General features: G+C 51.4%; 1 protein-coding gene across 2 annotated transcripts; it reads right to left on the bottom strand.

Moving 5' to 3' along the window:
* Positions 1-268: 268 nt before the first annotated feature.
* LOC114858264 (fibulin-2-like) lies at positions 269-17,945 on the bottom strand. Of its 2 annotated transcripts, XM_029155276.3 has the most exons (17): positions 17,820-17,945; positions 15,293-16,467; positions 12,135-12,249; positions 11,727-11,850; positions 10,966-11,164; positions 8,935-9,132; positions 7,793-7,885; positions 7,384-7,485; positions 6,715-6,846; positions 5,245-5,382; positions 4,456-4,596; positions 2,930-3,058; positions 2,447-2,572; positions 1,993-2,109; positions 1,794-1,922; positions 1,604-1,727; positions 269-1,526 (listed from the first exon to the last, which is right to left on the bottom strand). In XM_029155276.3, the coding sequence occupies exons 2-17, from the start codon at positions 16,374-16,376 to the stop codon at positions 1,169-1,171; spliced, it is 3,309 nt and encodes a 1,102-aa protein (XP_029011109.1). In that variant the 5' UTR covers positions 16,377-16,467; positions 17,820-17,945; the 3' UTR covers positions 269-1,168. The 2 variants fall into 2 exon arrangements, with proteins under 2 accessions (XP_029011109.1, XP_055366414.1); XM_055510439.1 differs by lacking the exon at positions 2,447-2,572.

Genomic DNA, 17,945 nt, shown 5'->3' with positions numbered 1-17,945 from the left:
ATTACGAGGCTTCCGGGTTCACTGAACTGGGCTCAGCAGCTCCACGTGCAGCTGATTAACACAATGTGGCGCATCTTCAGCTCAGCTTTGCTGCTCTGTGCTGATGGGATGGAAGGACACGTGAAGGTGTAGGGATCCGTCCGTCCTCTGGGTGGCGCTGTGACGCTTTCTAAATGCTCCCATTTCATTCCAGATCAAAAACCACTTGATCCTGTTTATTTGATAAAATGTTCAAATGTCAAAGTGAATGAGACGCTCAGACGAGGTGTGAACAGGTCTGTAAATAGGCTGGAAGTTTACTGGAGGACAAGTCCTGACAGGAAAAGAGGAAATACATGAACAACTTCACAAAGGAAGAATATTCACTGAACACAACATATGAACACGTCTGTCAAGGGAAGATGATAAACAACAGCGTCTTCCCCTAAATACAATTATCCAACACTGCACAGAGAGTGTGAGATGAATCTGACACTAAACTATGAAACGGCCACAGTTTCATAGACATTTTATGACACAAGTTTGATTAAATGCTTCTTCAAAGGAGCAACAACTTACTATATATATATATATATATATATATATATATATATATATATATATATATATATATATATATATATATATATATATATATATATATATATATATATATGACAAATCCATTTGATCAGCATAGTGATGCTAACACTTCACACACAGATGCACAAAATGTGATTAACGTAATATATAAAATACTAAAGAAGGTGAAAAAGGTTGTTTGTTGTCATTATTAATATTTACTCACATCTGATTAAACCCATGTTTCACTGTGGGACCAGACACCGTCCACTGCGACTGTCACAGTGAGAAACATATAAATGATAAATGACCGTGTACAAGTTTAGATTATAGGTGTTCCTAATACACTGGCCAGTGATGGTCAATATGTGAATGTAGTCTTTATGTAGTTTTCCTTCAGAATATGTGACAGTTATTCTTCAGCTTAAATGCAAATGAAATGCAAAATACACACAGTGAAAGTGACTTCAAGCTGTGTCTGAGTATTTATTGCAGCTGGACAGAAGGAGGACGAACTAATGACGGCAGGCGGTTTATGACAGCGTTCAACGGTGCAGTAAAGGTCCCGAACGGAGCCGAGGTCCAAACGGCCACGGATCAGCGGCGGCTACGGCGCGTGAGCCGTGATGAAGACGTAAATCCTGGCGTGGAACGTGGTGAACGTGCCCTGCCTCCACAGCTTCATCTCCACGTGAACCAGGAAGTCCCTGGGCCCGTCCACCTGCCGCTGCAGGTACAGCGCCCCCGTGTAGGCGTTGAGCTTCCTGATGCTGAAGTAGCTCTGCTCGTTCCCCTGCGTGATGCTGACGATCACGTCGTCCCCGGAGTAGGCGGGAGACGGGCCCATGCGGAAGATCTGAGCGGGGACCACGATGTTGGACTGGAAGCTCAGGTAGTAGTAGGTGATCCTCAGGGGGGAGTTCTGGCACTCCAGGTAGCTGGGACAGCTGATCCGCTCACAGCGCCTGCGGGCAGACAGCGACAGCGGTGAAAGCAGCACGAGGCCGCGGCGCCGGGCGGGTCCGGGCGGGGCCGGACTCACGTGTTGGACACTTTGCGGTAGTTGGGTGGACAGTGGAGGGCCAGGCAGCGGAAGCTTCCCTGGACGTTGTAGCAGGTCTGAGCCAGGGAGCAGTTGTGGGTCCCCGTGTCACACTCGTCGATATCTGCAACACACGGAGGCCGGGTTCACTCAGGGACCGGACCCCGGACCTGCTCCCGACGCACCTCACCTCTGCACGAGCGTCCGTTGGGCGACACGCTGTAGCCGGACTCGGGACACGCGCAGCGGTAGCTGCCCAGGACGTTCACACACTTATAGGTGCAGAGGTGTCCCACGCTCTGGGAGCACTCGTCGATGTCTGAGGGGACAAGGAGAGGGTCAGAAGCACGCGGCGCGTGGGAGGAGCGTGGACGGGGGCGCGGCGGCACCTTCACAGCTGTGTCCGTCCTCACGCAGGTAGAAGCCCTGTCTGCAGTAGCACTGGTAGGAGCCGTAGACGTTGGCACACTCCTGGCTGCAGGGGTTGGACACACACTCATTCACATCTGGAGATTAGAGGTTAGAGCCTATTACTGTCACAGCTCACCTGATCAAAAGATCAAAAACACCGTGCGGTTGCTGAGCCAATTATGTTTTTACTGCCTGGCACCCGAGGCAGCGCTCCATAAACGCAGCAGCAGCAGCAGCAGCAGCAGCAGCAGCAGCAGCGTCAGGACCCAGCTCCACGTCGTCTCACTCGTGCTCGTGCTCCCACAAGCCGAACAACACATGCACCAGCATATTTCATCCACAAATTCAAAAAAAACATACAACGACCTGTATGAACACGCTCACATGGACTCACACACACATTAGCATACGCACACACACACACACACACACCTTCACAGTTCTTGCCATCGCCGGATAAGCGGAAGCCAGAGGTACATGAGCACTGATAGGAGCCCGGGGTGTTTTCGCAGGTCTGGGCACACAGACGTCCCGGGTAGCGCCAACACTCGTTCACATCTGAGGAGGAGAAGCAGCGTCATCATACCTGTGTGCGTTCACCCATGTGCGCGGGTGCACACGTGCAGCCGAGCGTGTTCAGGTGCGTTGCCCTGCGTGTGCATTCCTGCGCGTGTCAATGAGCGTGATGTCGCGGGACCTGCTGCCTGCAGACAGTCTAAACACTTGAGCGCAGTCTATTATGATGAGAGTCACAACAGCAGAGAGATGTGGTGGTGGCGCGTGGCTACGGTGAGAGCACCGGGGACGAAAAACAAGAAGCGGCAGCAGCTAGCGCACAATAATAAACAGCAGCAGCCGAGGAGCCGGCTGAATAAATAACGAGGGACATAAACCAGTGATGAAATGCCCACGCACCTACACACGTCCTCCGGAACGAGTCGTACTGATGCCCCGTCTGACATTCACATCGGTAGGAGCCGGGCAGGTTGCGGCACAGCTGGCCGTCTCCACAGCGATGCAGGCCGCTCTGACACTCGTCCACGTCTGTGGGAGACGGCAAAGAGGTGAGGACAGCGCCCGCGTCCACAGAGTGGGCGCTCAGTGGGTGTTCAGTGGGCGCTCAGTGGGCGCTCAGTGGGCGCTCAGTGGGTGTTCAGTGCGTGTTCAGTGGGCGCTCAGCGGACGTTTAGTGGGCGCTCAGTGGACTTTAGTGGGCGCTCAGTGGACGCGCTCAGTGGACGCGCTCAGCGGACGTTCAGTGGGCGCTCAGTGGGTGTTCAGTGGGCGCTCAGCGGACGTTCACTGGGTGTTCACTGGGTGTTCAGTGGGCGCTCAGTGGGTGTTCAGTGGGTGTTCAGTGGGCGCTCAGTGGGCGTTCAGTGGGTGTTCAGTGGGCGTTCAGTGGGCGCTCAGTGGGTGTTCAGTGCGTGTTCAGTGGGCGCTCAGCGGACGTTCAGTGGGCGCTCAGTGGGTGTTCAGTGGGCGCTCAGCGGACGTTCACTGGGTGTTCACTGGGTGTTCAGTGGGCGCTCAGTGGGTGTTCAGTGGGTGTTCAGTGGGCGCTCAGTGGGCGCTCAGTGGGTGTTCAGTGGGCGCTCAGTGGACGCGCTCAGTGGACGCGCTCAGCGGACGTTCAGTGGGCGCTCAGTGGGTGTTCAGTGGACGTTTAGTGGGCGCTCAGTGGGCGCTCAGTGGGTGTTCAGTGGGCGCTCAGTGGGTGTTCAGTGGGCGCTCAGTGGGTGTTCAGTGGACGTTTAGTGGGCGCTCAGTGGGCGCTCAGTGGGTGTTCAGTGGACGCGCTCAGTGGGCGCTCTGGACTTTAGTGGGCGCTCAGTGGACTTTAGTGGGCGCTCAGTGGACGCGCTCAGTGGACGCGCTCAGTGGACGCGCTCAGCGGACGTTCAGTGGGCGCTCAGTGGACTTTAGTGGGCGCTCAGTGGACGCGCTCAGTGGACGCGCTCAGTGGGTGTTCAGTGGACGTTTAGTGGGCGCTCAGTGGGCGCTCAGTGGGTGTTCAGTGGACGCGCTCAGTGGGCGCTCAGTGGACTTTAGTGGGCGCTCAGTGGATGCGCTCAGTGGACGCGCTCAGCGGACGTTCAGTGGGCGCTCAGTGGACTTTAGTGGGCGCTCAGTGGGCGCTCAGTGGGTGTTCAGTGGACGCGCTCAGTGGGCGCTCAGTGGACTTTAGTGGGCGCTCAGTGGACTTTAGTGGGCGCTCAGTGGACGCGCTCAGTGGACGCGCTCAGCGGACGTTCAGTGGGCGCTCAGTGGGTGTTCAGTGGACGTTTAGTGGGCGCTCAGTGGGCGCTCAGTGGGTGTTCAGTGGACGTTTAGTGGGCGCTCAGTGGGTGCTCAGTGGGCGCTCAGTGGGTGTTCAGTGGACGCACTCAGTGGGCGCTCAGTGGGCGCTCAGTGGGCGTTCAGTGGGTGTGGATGCTCACCGACACAGCTGGAGCCGTTGGGGCTGGCGTGAAAGCCGCGGCTGCACATTATCCTTCGCTGGCACATGTAGGATCCTGGCGTGTTGATGCAGTTGAATCCGGGGCTGCACGGTTGGGCCAAGGTGCCACACTCATCAGTGTCTGGCACAGAGCAAACAGAGGAGAGATCCTGAACGGAGGCCTCGTGAAGCCAAAGCAAACACATGGGCCTGGACAGCGGTGCTGCGTGAGTCTGGCTTCGCAGCTTTTTTAGTTTTCTTCGTTCCCACTTTTTACAGTGGTGTCTTCTGCCTCAACCTGCCCCAGTTCCTGCCCCTGGGGGCTAATTCCACAACATCAGGACAGAAGATTGATTTTTATCCGCGGCTCTGCGGCCCCTAACAGCAGCGCCTCTGATCTGCTGTCTGTGTGGCATTTAACCCCTGTGTCACTGCAGCCCTGCTCAGTCGCCTGCAGGTGGTTCGAGCGCCTGCAGGGAGAGGCTGAGGGCAAAGTTCCCTTTTTGTACCTGTTGTGGTTCACTAATCTGTTTGGGAACAAGCTAGAAAAACAGGACTGTTATGCTTTGTACAACCTCGTACCTGTTGATCTAATCCTTTAGCTTGTTAAACGTATTAATTAGTCAGCGGTGGATCTGTTTATAGTCCACGATGAAAAGCTTTTAATTCTAATTATCTGATTTAAGAAGCCTATGTTTGTTGGCGAGCACCTTCCATAACAGATATTTAAAGCTCAGGGACTTCACCCAGCACTGAAGCTCCACAGTCTCTCATCGGGTGCTTTTCTTACCTGTGCACTTCCCTTGTGCATCGCGGCCAAAGCCAGCAGGGCAGCGAGGTTTGGGGCTGCACCTGAAGGAGCCCTCGGTGTTCACGCAGTCGAAGCCAGGCCCACAGTTATGGCTGCTCTGCAAACACTCATTAATATCTGTAATGAAAAAATAATGAACTGCAAATGAAGAACAAATGAAAGCTTCAGTCCAACGATAGGCAAATATATTATTGTGCCCCACCTCTGGCACCAGGTGTGCCTTTGAGCAAGGCACTTCACACTGCTCCTCCAGGGGCGGATTACAGGCAGAGGACAAGGTTCATGTGTGATGTTATGAAATATGACAAATAAAGGATTTATCTTTATAAAATAATATAACGTTTGTAATGACGCATGGAGCCACCGGGTGGCGCTGTGGTTAAAGGACAGATCCTTCTGTTCATCATCAGCTCAACCTGTTAATACCCTACAGGTACTGAAAGGTAAAATACGAATATTACACAGTAGGAATAACACCAACACTGATGGCTTCAACAGGAGCCGCATGCAGCACAGCTTCCTGTGACCTCGGGGTAATAACACCTGTCCTCCACGTCTGCTGTCACATTAACCCAACTGGACGGAATCTCTAAAGAGCTCACGCTTGCAGGATTTCACCACTGTGGCCTCGACCAACTCAGGCTCCTGACAGAAGCCTGGCAGAGCTGGCAGGAGCTGAGTGAGGGACAGACGGAGACGGGCGAAACGCCAGGAAGCAGGACATAAACGTGGGAAGTGGCCTCCAGCACAGAGGAAGCAAAAGGCCTGAGGAGCCCAGAAAGAGCACCTACTGTACGCTAATACTGGATCTGCCTCACTGGAGTAGAATCAAGGAAAGCAATGATCCTACACACGCACTTTAATCCATTTACTATAGAAGGTACAAAGTGAGGGAGAACGACTGCAAACGGGAGTCAGTGAGTCATGGTGTTGGAGGAAGAATCACTGTGAGTTTCATTTGTACGACGAGTCGGGGGGCGAGTTTCATTACAGACTCTTAATAAGTCATGAACAGGGAAGCGCAGCCCGACGCGTTCTCTCCGCCTCCACTTACTGTTTGCTGTGTCCTGAAGTGGCAGCTGCTGGAGGCTGAGCATTAAACACACTTGCTCCTTAAACGCTCATTTTGCCTGATTGAACATTCTTCAGGTTCACAGGGATTCAGATGAGCTGAGTCTCGTCTTAGGGGGTGTTCGTCCTGAACGTCACCGCTGCTTTATGAACGACACCTCTGCACAGCCTCGCTTTATGGTGCATGGAAATAATGAGACGATGTGGGAGGTTTACTTTTGCATCTAAACGTTGGGCACCACACGAAGCAAATGCTCTGCAAACAGCCTCCTGCAGCCGTAATTATCAGCGTTCTTCATGTAAAACATCCGAACGAATCCCAACAAATCCTCCTCCTGCTACTAAAAAGTGATGACATAAGATGAACCCGTGCTTTACCTTCACACGCGTTGCTGTGGACGTGGAATCCTGAGGGGCAGCTGATCACTGCCTGACAGACGTAGCTCCCTGCAGTGTTCACGCAGCGTTCACTGGGCTGGCAGGCGCCGGAAGACAAACACTCGTTTATGTCTGTGTGAATGAAGAATGAAAGACAAGCAAGAAAGTGCATTAGTGATAAAACCTGCATAAAAGGACAGAGGAAATGATCAAAATCATCTGAGCTTCAAGAAGGTCTACGGTGGTGTTAGCACCGAGACGGGCCTCAGATGAGACACACTGAGCCACGGGTTGCTGCTGTCAGGTGTCAACCTAAATACACCACGGCAGGAGTTCAGCTGGGACACGGATCCGCCTCGTGATGAACGCCACGGCCCAACACTGAGGGTAATCCCTCTGTTAGACTCTGTTCTGGATGAAGGATGAAAGAATCTGTCCCATTTTAGGTTTTTGTCAGCTTTTACTGAGAGAAAAGGGGATTAGAGCTGTATCTCTTTTGCAAATCTAGAGGCGCTGATGAGAGAAGGAGACAAATCAGTGGCACAGCTCTGCCAGAGGAACTGGAACCAGGGAAGAACACCAAGGCTGAGATCATCACTCATTTCCCCTTGTACCGTCGCATAAAAGCTGCATCTGTTTTCTGTCTTGGGAGCAGGTTTGGGTCCATACCCTCACAGGAGAGTGCGTCAGGCCCGAGGGAGAACCCCGTGGAACAGGAGCACTGAGGCCGTCCTCCCACTGGGCTGCAGAGCTGCTCACAGGGGTTGTTTCCTGAAGATAAGAGCATGTAGAGAGGTCAGATGGACCAACAAACACAGCAGCGGAGCGCGACCACGTGAGAGGCCGGCTCTGAGCTGGACCTCCACCCTGGTGTCATGGAAACCACACAAGAGAAACAAAACGTGACCCTGGACAGATTATGATAATGTCAAAATGCTGGAAACAAACCAACCTGATACAATCTCACCACTTGTGTTGCACAATTAAATTTTATGAAACCGGTGAGTTTAAAATAACGCGTCCGTCTACTCGGTTAATAACGACGTAAGCATGAAAGAAAGTGCGTATTGTTTCCCACCTTCACATGGATTGAATGGGGCGAGGGGCTGGGGGGGAGGCGTGAGGGGGGAGGTGGCCTCATCCTCCAGTCTGTTCTCCGTGCTCACGGTCTCTGCAGGAAGACGGAGAATCTCAGCAGCAACCAACGATTTCACAGCGTTTCCTACTTCTAAAGGTCTGATCGTGGCACAGAGAAGGAAGCAAACGCTGCCTGCAGACAAACCCTTGCTTTTATTAGTGAGCCCCGTCCCGTCACTGTAATTTGCTAAGAGCTCTGGTATCAGAATCCTGTCCAGACAGGCTTGTAGACATGCTGATGCTGATTAAAGTCTGGTTCTGTACCTAAAGTTAACGTTGCTTCAAGCTTTATGACTCATGTCAAGAGCTGCACGTAGCTGGACGACCAGGAAGACGCTGGTATGTGATCAGACCATCACACTGTTGTTAGGCAGCATTGCGCTGCAGACAGGACCGTGGAACCCACGGGCTCTTCCTGACGGGAACGTGGAACCCACGTGCTCCTCCTAAAGGGAGCGTGGAACCCACGTGCTCCTCCTGACGGGAACGTGGAACCCACGTGCTCCTCCTAAAGGGAGCGTGGAACCCACGTGCTCCTACTGACGAGATCGTGGAACCCACGAGCTCTTCCTGACGGGACCGTGGAACCAACATGCTCCTACTGACGAGACCGTGGAACCCACAGGCTCTTCCTGACGGGACCGTGGAACCCACAAGCTCTTCCTGACGGGACCGTGGAACCCACAAGCTCTTCCTGACGGGACCGTGGAACCCACGTGCTCCTACTGACGAGACCGTGGAACCCACGAGCTCCTCCTAAAGGGACCGTGGAACCCACATGCTCCTACTGACGAGACCGTAGAACCCACAAGCTCTTCCTGACGGGACCATGGAACCCACGTGCTCCTCCTGACGGGACCGTGGAACCCACATGCTCCTTCTGACGAGACCGTGGAACCCACAAGCTCTTCCTGACGGGAACCCACGTGCTCCTACTAAAGGGACCGTGGAACCCACGAGCTCTTCCTTACGGGACCGTGGAACCCACGGGTTTTTCCTGACGGGACTGTGGACTGTAAATCACATCTCATAGAGTTTCCTGGAAACAGCTACTAGCGCGTGTGACAGAACGAGGCTGTGTACCGGCACAAGTGAAAGCGTCGTCCTGCAGCTGGTATCCAGGGAAGCACTCGCAGCGATAGGAGCCCGGCGTGTTGACACATCTGTGGTGGCAGATGTTGCCCTCGTATATGAGGCACTCGTCCATGTCCTCCACCTCCACCGCGTTGTCCTGCTCCTCGCCAATGGAGAAGGCCTCTTTAGGGAACGGGCTGTCAGTCACTACAGCAGCAAAAAAGGATTAACCATGAATGACAAGGAAGTGGCTCATTTTTGTCTGTCTGCTTTTCCTGTAGTGTTTTATTTGTGTATGAAGTGATTCAATCTCTAAAATCCTAAACAGTGCGTCCTGCTTTAGATGGGCTTATGCAACAAAATGAATAATATGTATCAGTAGGAGGCACAATAAAATCAACCATCCATCCATCCATTTTCTTAACCGCTTACTCCCTAGTGCGGGGTCACGGGGTGCTGGAGCCTATCCCAGCTGGCTACGGACGAGAGGCAGGGTACACCCTGGACAGGTCGCCAGTCCATCGCAGGGCAACACATAGACAGACAACCATTCACTCACACACTCACAGCCAATCAACCTAATGCACGTCTTTGGACTGTGGGAGGAAGCCGGAGAACCCGGAGAGAACCCAGCACGGGGAGAACGTGCAAACTCCACACAGAAAGGCACCAGGGCGTGTGTGAGGCGACAGTGCTACCCACCGCACCACCGTGCCGCCCTAAAATCAACCATATGGAAATGACTGAAAATATAAGAATATAAGATAAAAAAGTCCCAATGCAGGTATGTGAAATGCAGTGACCACGTGGTTAATGAACAGGTGGTAAATGATGCTGAACCTGGTTTACTGAAACACCAGCCGGCCAGGAAGGTATTAAACGTCTATGACTCACAGTAGAGTTATTATATTTTGATGTGGGGGACCCATGAAGTGGTCCAGCATTAACAATCCTACTCCTACGGTACAAAGGAAGTGGTATCGCTTTGGTTTAGTGTTTCTGCAGCATTTCAAAAATGATGGTGTGCTGTATGGTGTATTGTATGCAGTGATGGTGTACTGTATGCAGTGACAGTGTACTGTATGATGTACTGTATGTAGAGATGGTATACTGTACTGTATGCAGTGACAGTTTTCTGTATGGTGTACTGTATGCAGTGATGGTGTACTGTATGTAGTGAAGTTGTACTGGATAGTGTACTGTATGCAGTGATGGTGTATTGTATGCAGTGATGGTGTATGGTATAGTGCACTGTATGCAGTGATGGTGTACTGCATGCAGTAATGGCATACTACATGTAGTGATGGTGTACTGCATGCAGTGATGGTGTACTGCATGCAGTGATGGTGTACTGTGTGCAGTAATGGTGTACTGTATGTAGTGAAGGTTTACTTTATGCAGTGATGGTGTACTGCATGCAGTGATGGTGTACTGTGTGCAGTAATGGTGTACTGTATGTAGTGAAGGTGTACTTTATGCAGTGATGGTGTACTGCATGCAGTGATGGCGTACTACATGTAGTGATGGTGTACTGTGTGCAGTAATGGTGTACTGTATGTAGTGAAGGTGTACTTTATGCAGTGATGGTGTACTGCATGCAGTGATGGTGTACTGCATGCAGTGATGGCATACTACATGTAGTGATGGTGTACTGTGTGCAGTAATGGTGTACTGTATGTAGTGAAGGTGTACTTTATGCAGTGATGGTGTACTGCATGCAGTGATGGTGTACTGTGTGCAGTAATGGTGTACTGTATGTAGTGAAGGTGTACTTTATGCAGTGATGGTGTACTGCATGCAGTGATGGTGTACTGCATGCAGTGATGGCGTAATGTATGGTGTATTGTATGTAGTGAAGGTGTACATTATGTAGTGATGGTGTACTGTGTGCAGTAATGGTGTACTGTATGTATTGAAGGTGTACATTATGTAGTGATGGTGTACTGTGTGCAGTAATGGTGTACTGTATGTATTGAAGGTGAACTTTATGCAGTGATGGTGTACTGCATGCAGTGATGGCGTACTGCATGTGTGTGCTACCTCTAGTTGGTGGTGCAGTGGGCCTAAGAGCCGGCCTTTCTCTGACACCGTGCCACCCGTCCTGACTCTCAGTCCACTCGTCCCCCTGGCAGCAGGTGAGGAAGACATGTCTGCACTGGAAGCCCAGGTAGTGGTGGGCGTCGCAGCGGTGGCCTTCGCTGCGGAACTGCAGCCCCAGTGAACAGCAGTAGCAGCACTCCTGCAAACCCCCATGGAGAACAAGGCCACGGTCAACAGGCTTAGCTCTGGGGCCAATGTGAACAGTGTGTCGATACGATGATCCACAGAAAGGAGGTAAAAGCCAACATGCAAGAGCCCAGAGTGGGTAACGGCCCCCTGCTGGGAGGGAGCCTCCTTCAGCACACAGGTCACAGCTGCTGGCAACAATTACTGCTGCTGATTTACCTGTTGGATCAATTGGCTTCTGGCATTTTGGAATGTTGGACAGAAAAGCTTCAGGACTGAGGGAATCTTCAGTCGCTCTTAAACATTTCATCTAAATTAAATACAGTAATTAAATATCGGGAAATGTCAGCGCACCGACGGCCCTCAGAGGCTGAATCTAGAATGAAGTTGTTACTGGTCACAGACAGAACAGCCCCATCTGCACATCTTTGGTTCCACCGTGACTAATGCGACGACCTCTTGCTAATTCACACTGTAATAGGCCTAATTTGAAATTAACAGTGCCATTAAACTGGAGCGTGAGGAGGCTGAACTGTGTGTGCCCTTTGCTGTGGTATCTGCTCACATATACTCGCCTTGTAGGAATCTATCCCACATTTATCACCGTCCTCACAAACGCTCGCTGTCCTGGCTGCGTTGATTCCAGCCAAACACTGGCTGCGTCTCAAGGAGCTGCGGCAGCACTGCTGTTGGGCCGTCCTGGCAACGAAGGGGACAAAACGGGAGCTGGAGCACTGGGTTAACTGTTAATCATGTACGAAGTCTCAGAAACAAATCAAAGTAAGAATCAGTCACCAGTTTGACCGGCTGCATGAGCTTCACAGTAACTAACTGTGACCTCTGATCCGTCATTATACTTTAATTAGCCTTTTTATAAATGTCACTGAAGTGATCTCACTTCTAACACTGATCAATAGTGAGCGTCCCTATTTCAGCTCGTTGAAGGATAAATGATGTGAAGAGGTGTTTAATTAGGACCCTACCAGCAGATGGAGTGTCTGTCTTTTATGGGCGGGTCCATGTTGTCGCAGTGACCATTAGCTGAAGCCCATTTCTCCCCCGTCTCGCAGCAGGTCCTCACAAGCTCCTTGGCAGACACTGAAAGGAAACACACACCTCACTCCACATTTATCCAAGTCAGCGCACATGACGCTTCGGAGGAATCCTGATTAAATAACGGCTGTAATGTGACCGGCTGCAGCAGGACTTCAATGTGAAGTGAACTTCTGTGAAAGAAATGGCCCATGGACATAAAGTCAGAGCTACAGACCTCTGGTGACTGCGTGAAGAAAACAGCTCTGACACCAAGCACAGATGTCTGCTAGTTTAACTTCCTCTTTGCTTTTATTTGTAGCTATACACAATTAAAGCGACGCAATTACTCCAAACACAGCGAGAGACGGATGCAGTGCTCATAATTTGAAGGCTTCGAAATGAGAAAATCTAAAGCTTGAAAGGCGCAATAACTCTTTGATACATAACTACAGCATCTGTGCCGGTCGTGCAGTTAAACTCTGCCTTTGAACCTGAGTGGATGTATACTAAAAGACAGACAGCACAACTATTCATCCTCCTTTTGCCTCCTATTCATTTTCTCCTCTTGGAATCAGTTCACTCATTGAGAAGATTACAGAAATTTGCTCCATGTGTCTGATGCTGACTGTGGGATGTACAGAGAAAATACATCCAGTAAACATGAGTGTTTACAACCACGACGCTGGTGATTGGACGGCAGCAAACAGCGACAGAGAAGCTGAGTCTCTGCTAATCGACGCTGCAGCTTCTGACTTATCAGCTGCACAAGGAGGATCTAACATTTAGACGCCGCCTCTGGGTTCCAGCCCTGTCCTCCGCCCGTCTGCATTAACACCACTTTGCTTCTGTCCAAATCCAAGCTGGTGACATCACACATGTTGGAATCGCGGTTCCGGGCAGCACTCGACACGCCTGGAGACGAGCTCCGCCACTAATCAGGGCCCGTGAGGAGCCGCTTCCCTCTTCTTGGCCCGTGGCAGTGATTTACAGTGAGTACAGGTGGGCCACAGGGACCAGGGTCCGACAGGCAAACACGTGGGATGATTGATGCTGATGTGTCCGTGCATGCATTGAGCTCGGGGGGAGTCGCACCATGTTCTCTCACCTCCGGAGGTTTGCGTGAGCTCCGGCTCAGAGCAGAGAGGCCTCCTGCTGATAACACCGCTCACACCGGAGGAGTAGCTGTTATAGTCAGACTATTGTGGCGTTACAGTAGCCATTGCAATAATAAACTCTGACTCAAACTGTCAGATTTTAGCAATTTGAGTTAAAGTATTGCAACGTACGGCCTCTTCTGAAGCTCTCACACCATCATCATCATCAGTAAACGTAGCCAACATTTCACTTTGACCAGAGAAGACAAACGAGGATGTGGAAACAGGTTTGTGAGGCGTGAAGGTCTGTACGAAGCTAGCTGTGTTAGCGTTCATCACCAGTGTGCTGGGTGGTTGTTGTGTGTGCTTTCCTGCCTCTGCTGTGGACATTTGTCTTTTTTATGTGGACCCGGCGCCTTCTCACTAAGTACATGTTGTGTGTGGAAGACATGCCAAGATTCTTGGAAATGACCTGGAAGGCTCCTAGATTAAGCAGCGTGTTATCGTCCTCAGACTAATCTTCACAGTAATGCTACAGTAGGAATGCACTCTCACACAGCTCCCGCTGGAATTCACCCTGCTTTTCATCCTCGGGAAAATTATATATTTGCTCATCTCCGCTCCCACAGGCAGCGTGTTGTGACGGTCCTGTTGATGAAAACAAGTGTTGGAGCTCATGTCTGGGTTACTGGGAGGACCGCGTGTCCTTCAGATGAGCTGATTGCTGGGAGGACTGGTGACCCAGCAGCCCAATCACAGTGGCTCACCAGGGAACGGCGAGGAGCGCCTGGCAATCAGGCCACAACAGAGGTCTCATTCATCACACGGGAATTATGCAGCTCACAGGTAGAAGCCCACAAGAAATCCGATACCAGGTCCAGCCCGGATCAGAAAGCCTAAACAATCCCCTCCCCCTACTGAGCGCACATGCATCTGGTTGGAAGGAACGAGGGCGAATGAGCAGCAGGCGCAGGCTACAAGAAAGAAATAACATTTGCTTTGGGCCGCATTCCCTTTCTGTTAGTGAAAAACCACTGAGTCCTTGTTATTCACGCTTTCTCCTTTCCTCTTCAAATAACTCAGCATTCACAGCTGATGAGCTGATAACCGAGTCATCAGTCAAGGCCCTTATCAGGTGCTTTGTCCTGTTTGCTCGTTAACATGTCACCGCTCAGGGGCTCTTCCTTTGTTCTGCTGACCTCCACCAGTGAACCCTCACGCTGTCATTTTGGTTGCAGGTTCCAGGTTCTCACCCCACACGGCTCCGTCTCTGACCATGAGGCCAGAATTCACAAATGTAAGCTGAACCTCGCTTCGTCTGTGAATGGCAGACGAAGCGAGGTTCAGCTTTCATTTGCAAATATGTCTTTATCCTTGAACAAATCAAAGAGCTTCTTTAGTGGATCATCAGAATCCACACGTCTTTCAGTCTGACCCAGAACTGATGTAACAAGCAGTGGACTCTGATGGGTGAGGGGTTCTCCACCTTGCATATGCATCCTGCATGTACTGCATACCTGAGGCCAGCTGCTGAAAGCAAAGAAGAGTCCTGACAGGTCTCCACAGAAGTGGGTTAAAAACACACCCTGAGCTTTCAGCTCGCTGGACACCACAGATAAGAATGAATGGAAGATGCCAAAGGTCCCGACAGCAGTGTTAATATTATGACCTGAGCAGGTTTCACACATGTAATAACTTTCTAATAAACTGGCGTTCTCATATTGACTGTGAGGTGCATTAAGAGCTCAGCAGCGACAGAACGACAGATTGTTTCCCTCCACTTGAATGGATGACGTCGTGAAGGACCACGCTCCTCTGGTCGGAGTGAGGCAGATAAATGCTATCTTGGAAAAACAGACTCTCATGGACAATTGTTTCTCTTGAGCCACAGCCCGTTTGAATGGAGTGATTGTGATTCCTGCTCCAAACACAGGATGTGAGGTGTCTGCGGCCATGATGATGCTGTTGTGTGTGTGACCGGTCAAAGCGTCGTCGGCTCAGAATAACGCTACCTTGTGCCTCCTCCTCCTCGGTGTTGGAGCTGTGGAGGGTGTGAGGCTGCCTGTGATGCCGATCTTCGTGCTCGCTCATCCTGACTGGAGATGCACTGGTGGGCCTGAACTGAATGGAGGTCTGCTCCTGTTTAGGGCCTCCAGCGCGCTGCCCCCCCTCCCTGCTGCCGTGGACGGTGTCCGGCACCGCTCCCATGGTGTGAAGCAGCTCCTCCTGTGGTGTGTGGCTCTCTGTGGTCTCTGTGGCTGTGCGTGTTTGAGCCCCTGCAGGGATCGGATCTGGGTTCTGTGGGACCTTCTCATGCCTGCTGCCATAAGTCAAGCTTGAATGTGGGTGAACCAGTGGTACTGTAGTAGATTCCAGTGGTTGGGCCAGATTTTGAACAGTAGAAGATGTTGGCTCTGCCGGTGAGTAGTCATAATCCTCTGTGCCAAGACTGGGTGGGTCCTGCTTGTACAGTGGTAAAGTGTTTTCCAGTGTGAGCCTGGAAAGCAGCTCTGCAGGACGGTGACGCCGGCTGCTCTGCTGGTTTCCAGTGGTTGCGTCCAGTGGCGTCTCAGCAGCGTTGGAGTCGCAGCCGGGCACGGGCGAGCACATTAGCGTCCCGCCTCGAAGCGGGCAGTGGCAAACCTGGCACCGGTCCACCTGGAACGAGTGGCCCGCCTCGTACTTCCTGCTGCCGTGGGTGCAGCCGATTCGCCCGCACTGCTGACATCCATCGGCAGGTTGTAAAACGTCGATGCAGTTGGGGGGAATTTCAGGGCACAGAATGAAACGGCACGTTATCCTCCCTCCTCCCTGGGGACAGGAGCATTCGGTGCTTCCAAAATCCACAAAGTAGGACTCTTGCTCCGGGACTTTCCCCTGACGGAAGCCTGCTTGGACGCAGTCATAGTACTGGTAGCCCTCGCAGGTGCAGCCCTTGTGGAGGCAGGCGGGGCAGCAGACGCCTGCCTCCAGGACCGTCTCTATGCAGTTGTGCAGGACGGGACAGTCCACCCCAGTGCAGTTGCTCTGGCTCAGACAGAAGTCCACACGGACGAGGGTCCAGCTGAGAAACAACAGTGCCCTCTGAAGCGTCATTTTGTGTGAGACGTACAAACACAGCACAGTCCAGTTCTTCACTGGAAGCTTCTCTCCAAGCGAGGTTTTATTCCAGGTGGGAGCAGATTTCCTATGAAAGCAAACAGTGGTTATTGCCCCATTTACAGTTAACCAAGATTTTCAAAGCTTATAACCGGCAGTAAGTACATTTTGCATGTCTGCCTATTTGGCACCGCAGGGAGAAACGCTCCAATAACTGCAAACCTCTCGTCTGAGAGCGTGTTGCATTTTATAAAAGTGTTTGTTGACTGTGTTGCTTATCTGGGTCCTCGGTTCACAGCGTGTACAGTCTTATAAAACTGTGTGGTTCCCAGAACATGCCCATTGTAATATCAGCCTAGAGCAGCAGGATTTGTTTTTGTGCTGACAGAACAACGAATCACCATTATCTGCGACACAATGCAAACATCTGTGGACACATTCAGTGAAACGCCTCCATGCATCACACTGTGCAGAGACACGGTGGCAGCAGTCAGTGATGTGACTTCAGATCAGGCTGCACATTGGAAACCAGGTGTTTCCTATTTAGGTTTTCCGCTTTTCCCTGCTGCTAATATTTGTGCCAGCGAACAGTGACTGCATGTGACATTTTGTGCTAAAATCATTACAAAGTTATTTTTGGACATTCTCTCCTCAAGTGTTTCATTCTGTCTGAGAAACTTTTTGTTGTCGCTTCCTTTCCTAAATCCTCTAAAGTCAGAGTCCTTGGAATAAGTTCCCACAAGGAGAGCAGCGGCTGTTCACAGATACGGGTTCTCCAACACACACCTCAACTGGTCTCTGTGTCTACAAGTAGAACTTTAAATTCTAACATCAGCGTTAATAAAGGTTGTTTCCAGAGTAAAACGCACAGTGCATCTGAAACCCAACACCTGTAGCCAAGTCACAGACTGATGTCTGTGTGCTGTGGGTACAGATGGTTTCAGCGAATCCTACGGTTCGCCAGCAGTAGAACAGAACCAAAACCGAACTCTAACATTCACAGTGAGAGAAATGAAAAACGATTCACTGGTCAGAGGGAAAAGTGATGAGTGAGCATGAAACCTCCTTAAACCTCCTCAGACTGTCACAGGCCTGGGTTCTGTAGAGAACCCGCTCTACGGAGCATTGGTTCGGTATCAGTTCGGCGAAAGTCCCACAGAGCGCGTTCAAACCCTAACCCTTCATCCGTCTGCGCGTGCAGGCGCACATCCACAAGTGCAATCAGTGCACTTTTGCGCTATATGAGCGCGCAATGTCATAACTGGAGAATGACTCGTGTGACGGAACATGTTCGATGACAACGTTTACATTTGTAGAGGTGAGTTTAAAACGTCGCACGTCAGGACTGAAACCTTTGATGAAGCGCGCCGAACCAGACGCAGCGGCTCAAATCCACGTGGTGGATTCATGATCAGAAAGTCATTAAGTCGCGCTGCTTACCTTCAGCTCCTTCGCCTCTGTTACGCTGCGGTGCCGCTAAAGGAGCTTCTGCGCAAACTTCGTCCTGACTCCGACTTGGAGGCTGGGAGCGTCCCCGCTGCTTTTTTTGGAGGAGGGCGGGACAAC

Source organism: Betta splendens, chromosome 7, assembly GCF_900634795.4.
Source record: "Betta splendens chromosome 7, fBetSpl5.4, whole genome shotgun sequence".
Classification (NCBI taxonomy): Eukaryota; Metazoa; Chordata; class Actinopteri; order Anabantiformes; family Osphronemidae; genus Betta; species Betta splendens.
This window is presented reverse-complemented; position numbering and strand designations above follow the sequence as displayed.

What these genes read in the sequence shown, in the direction of transcription:
- LOC114858264 (XM_029155276.3), bottom strand. Translation starts at nt 16,376, where the DNA reads ATGACGCTTCAGAGGGCACTGTTGTTTCTCAGCTGGACCCTCGTCCGT. An exon ending in CGATGGCAAGAACTGTGAAG is followed by an intron (nt 2,110 to 2,446) that starts GTGTGTGTGTGT and finishes TCTAATCTCCAG; the next exon opens with ATGTGAATGAGTGTGTGTCC. An exon ending in CAACGGACGCTCGTGCAGAG is followed by an intron (nt 1,728 to 1,793) that starts GTGAGGTGCGTC and finishes CGTGTGTTGCAG; the next exon opens with ATATCGACGAGTGTGACACG.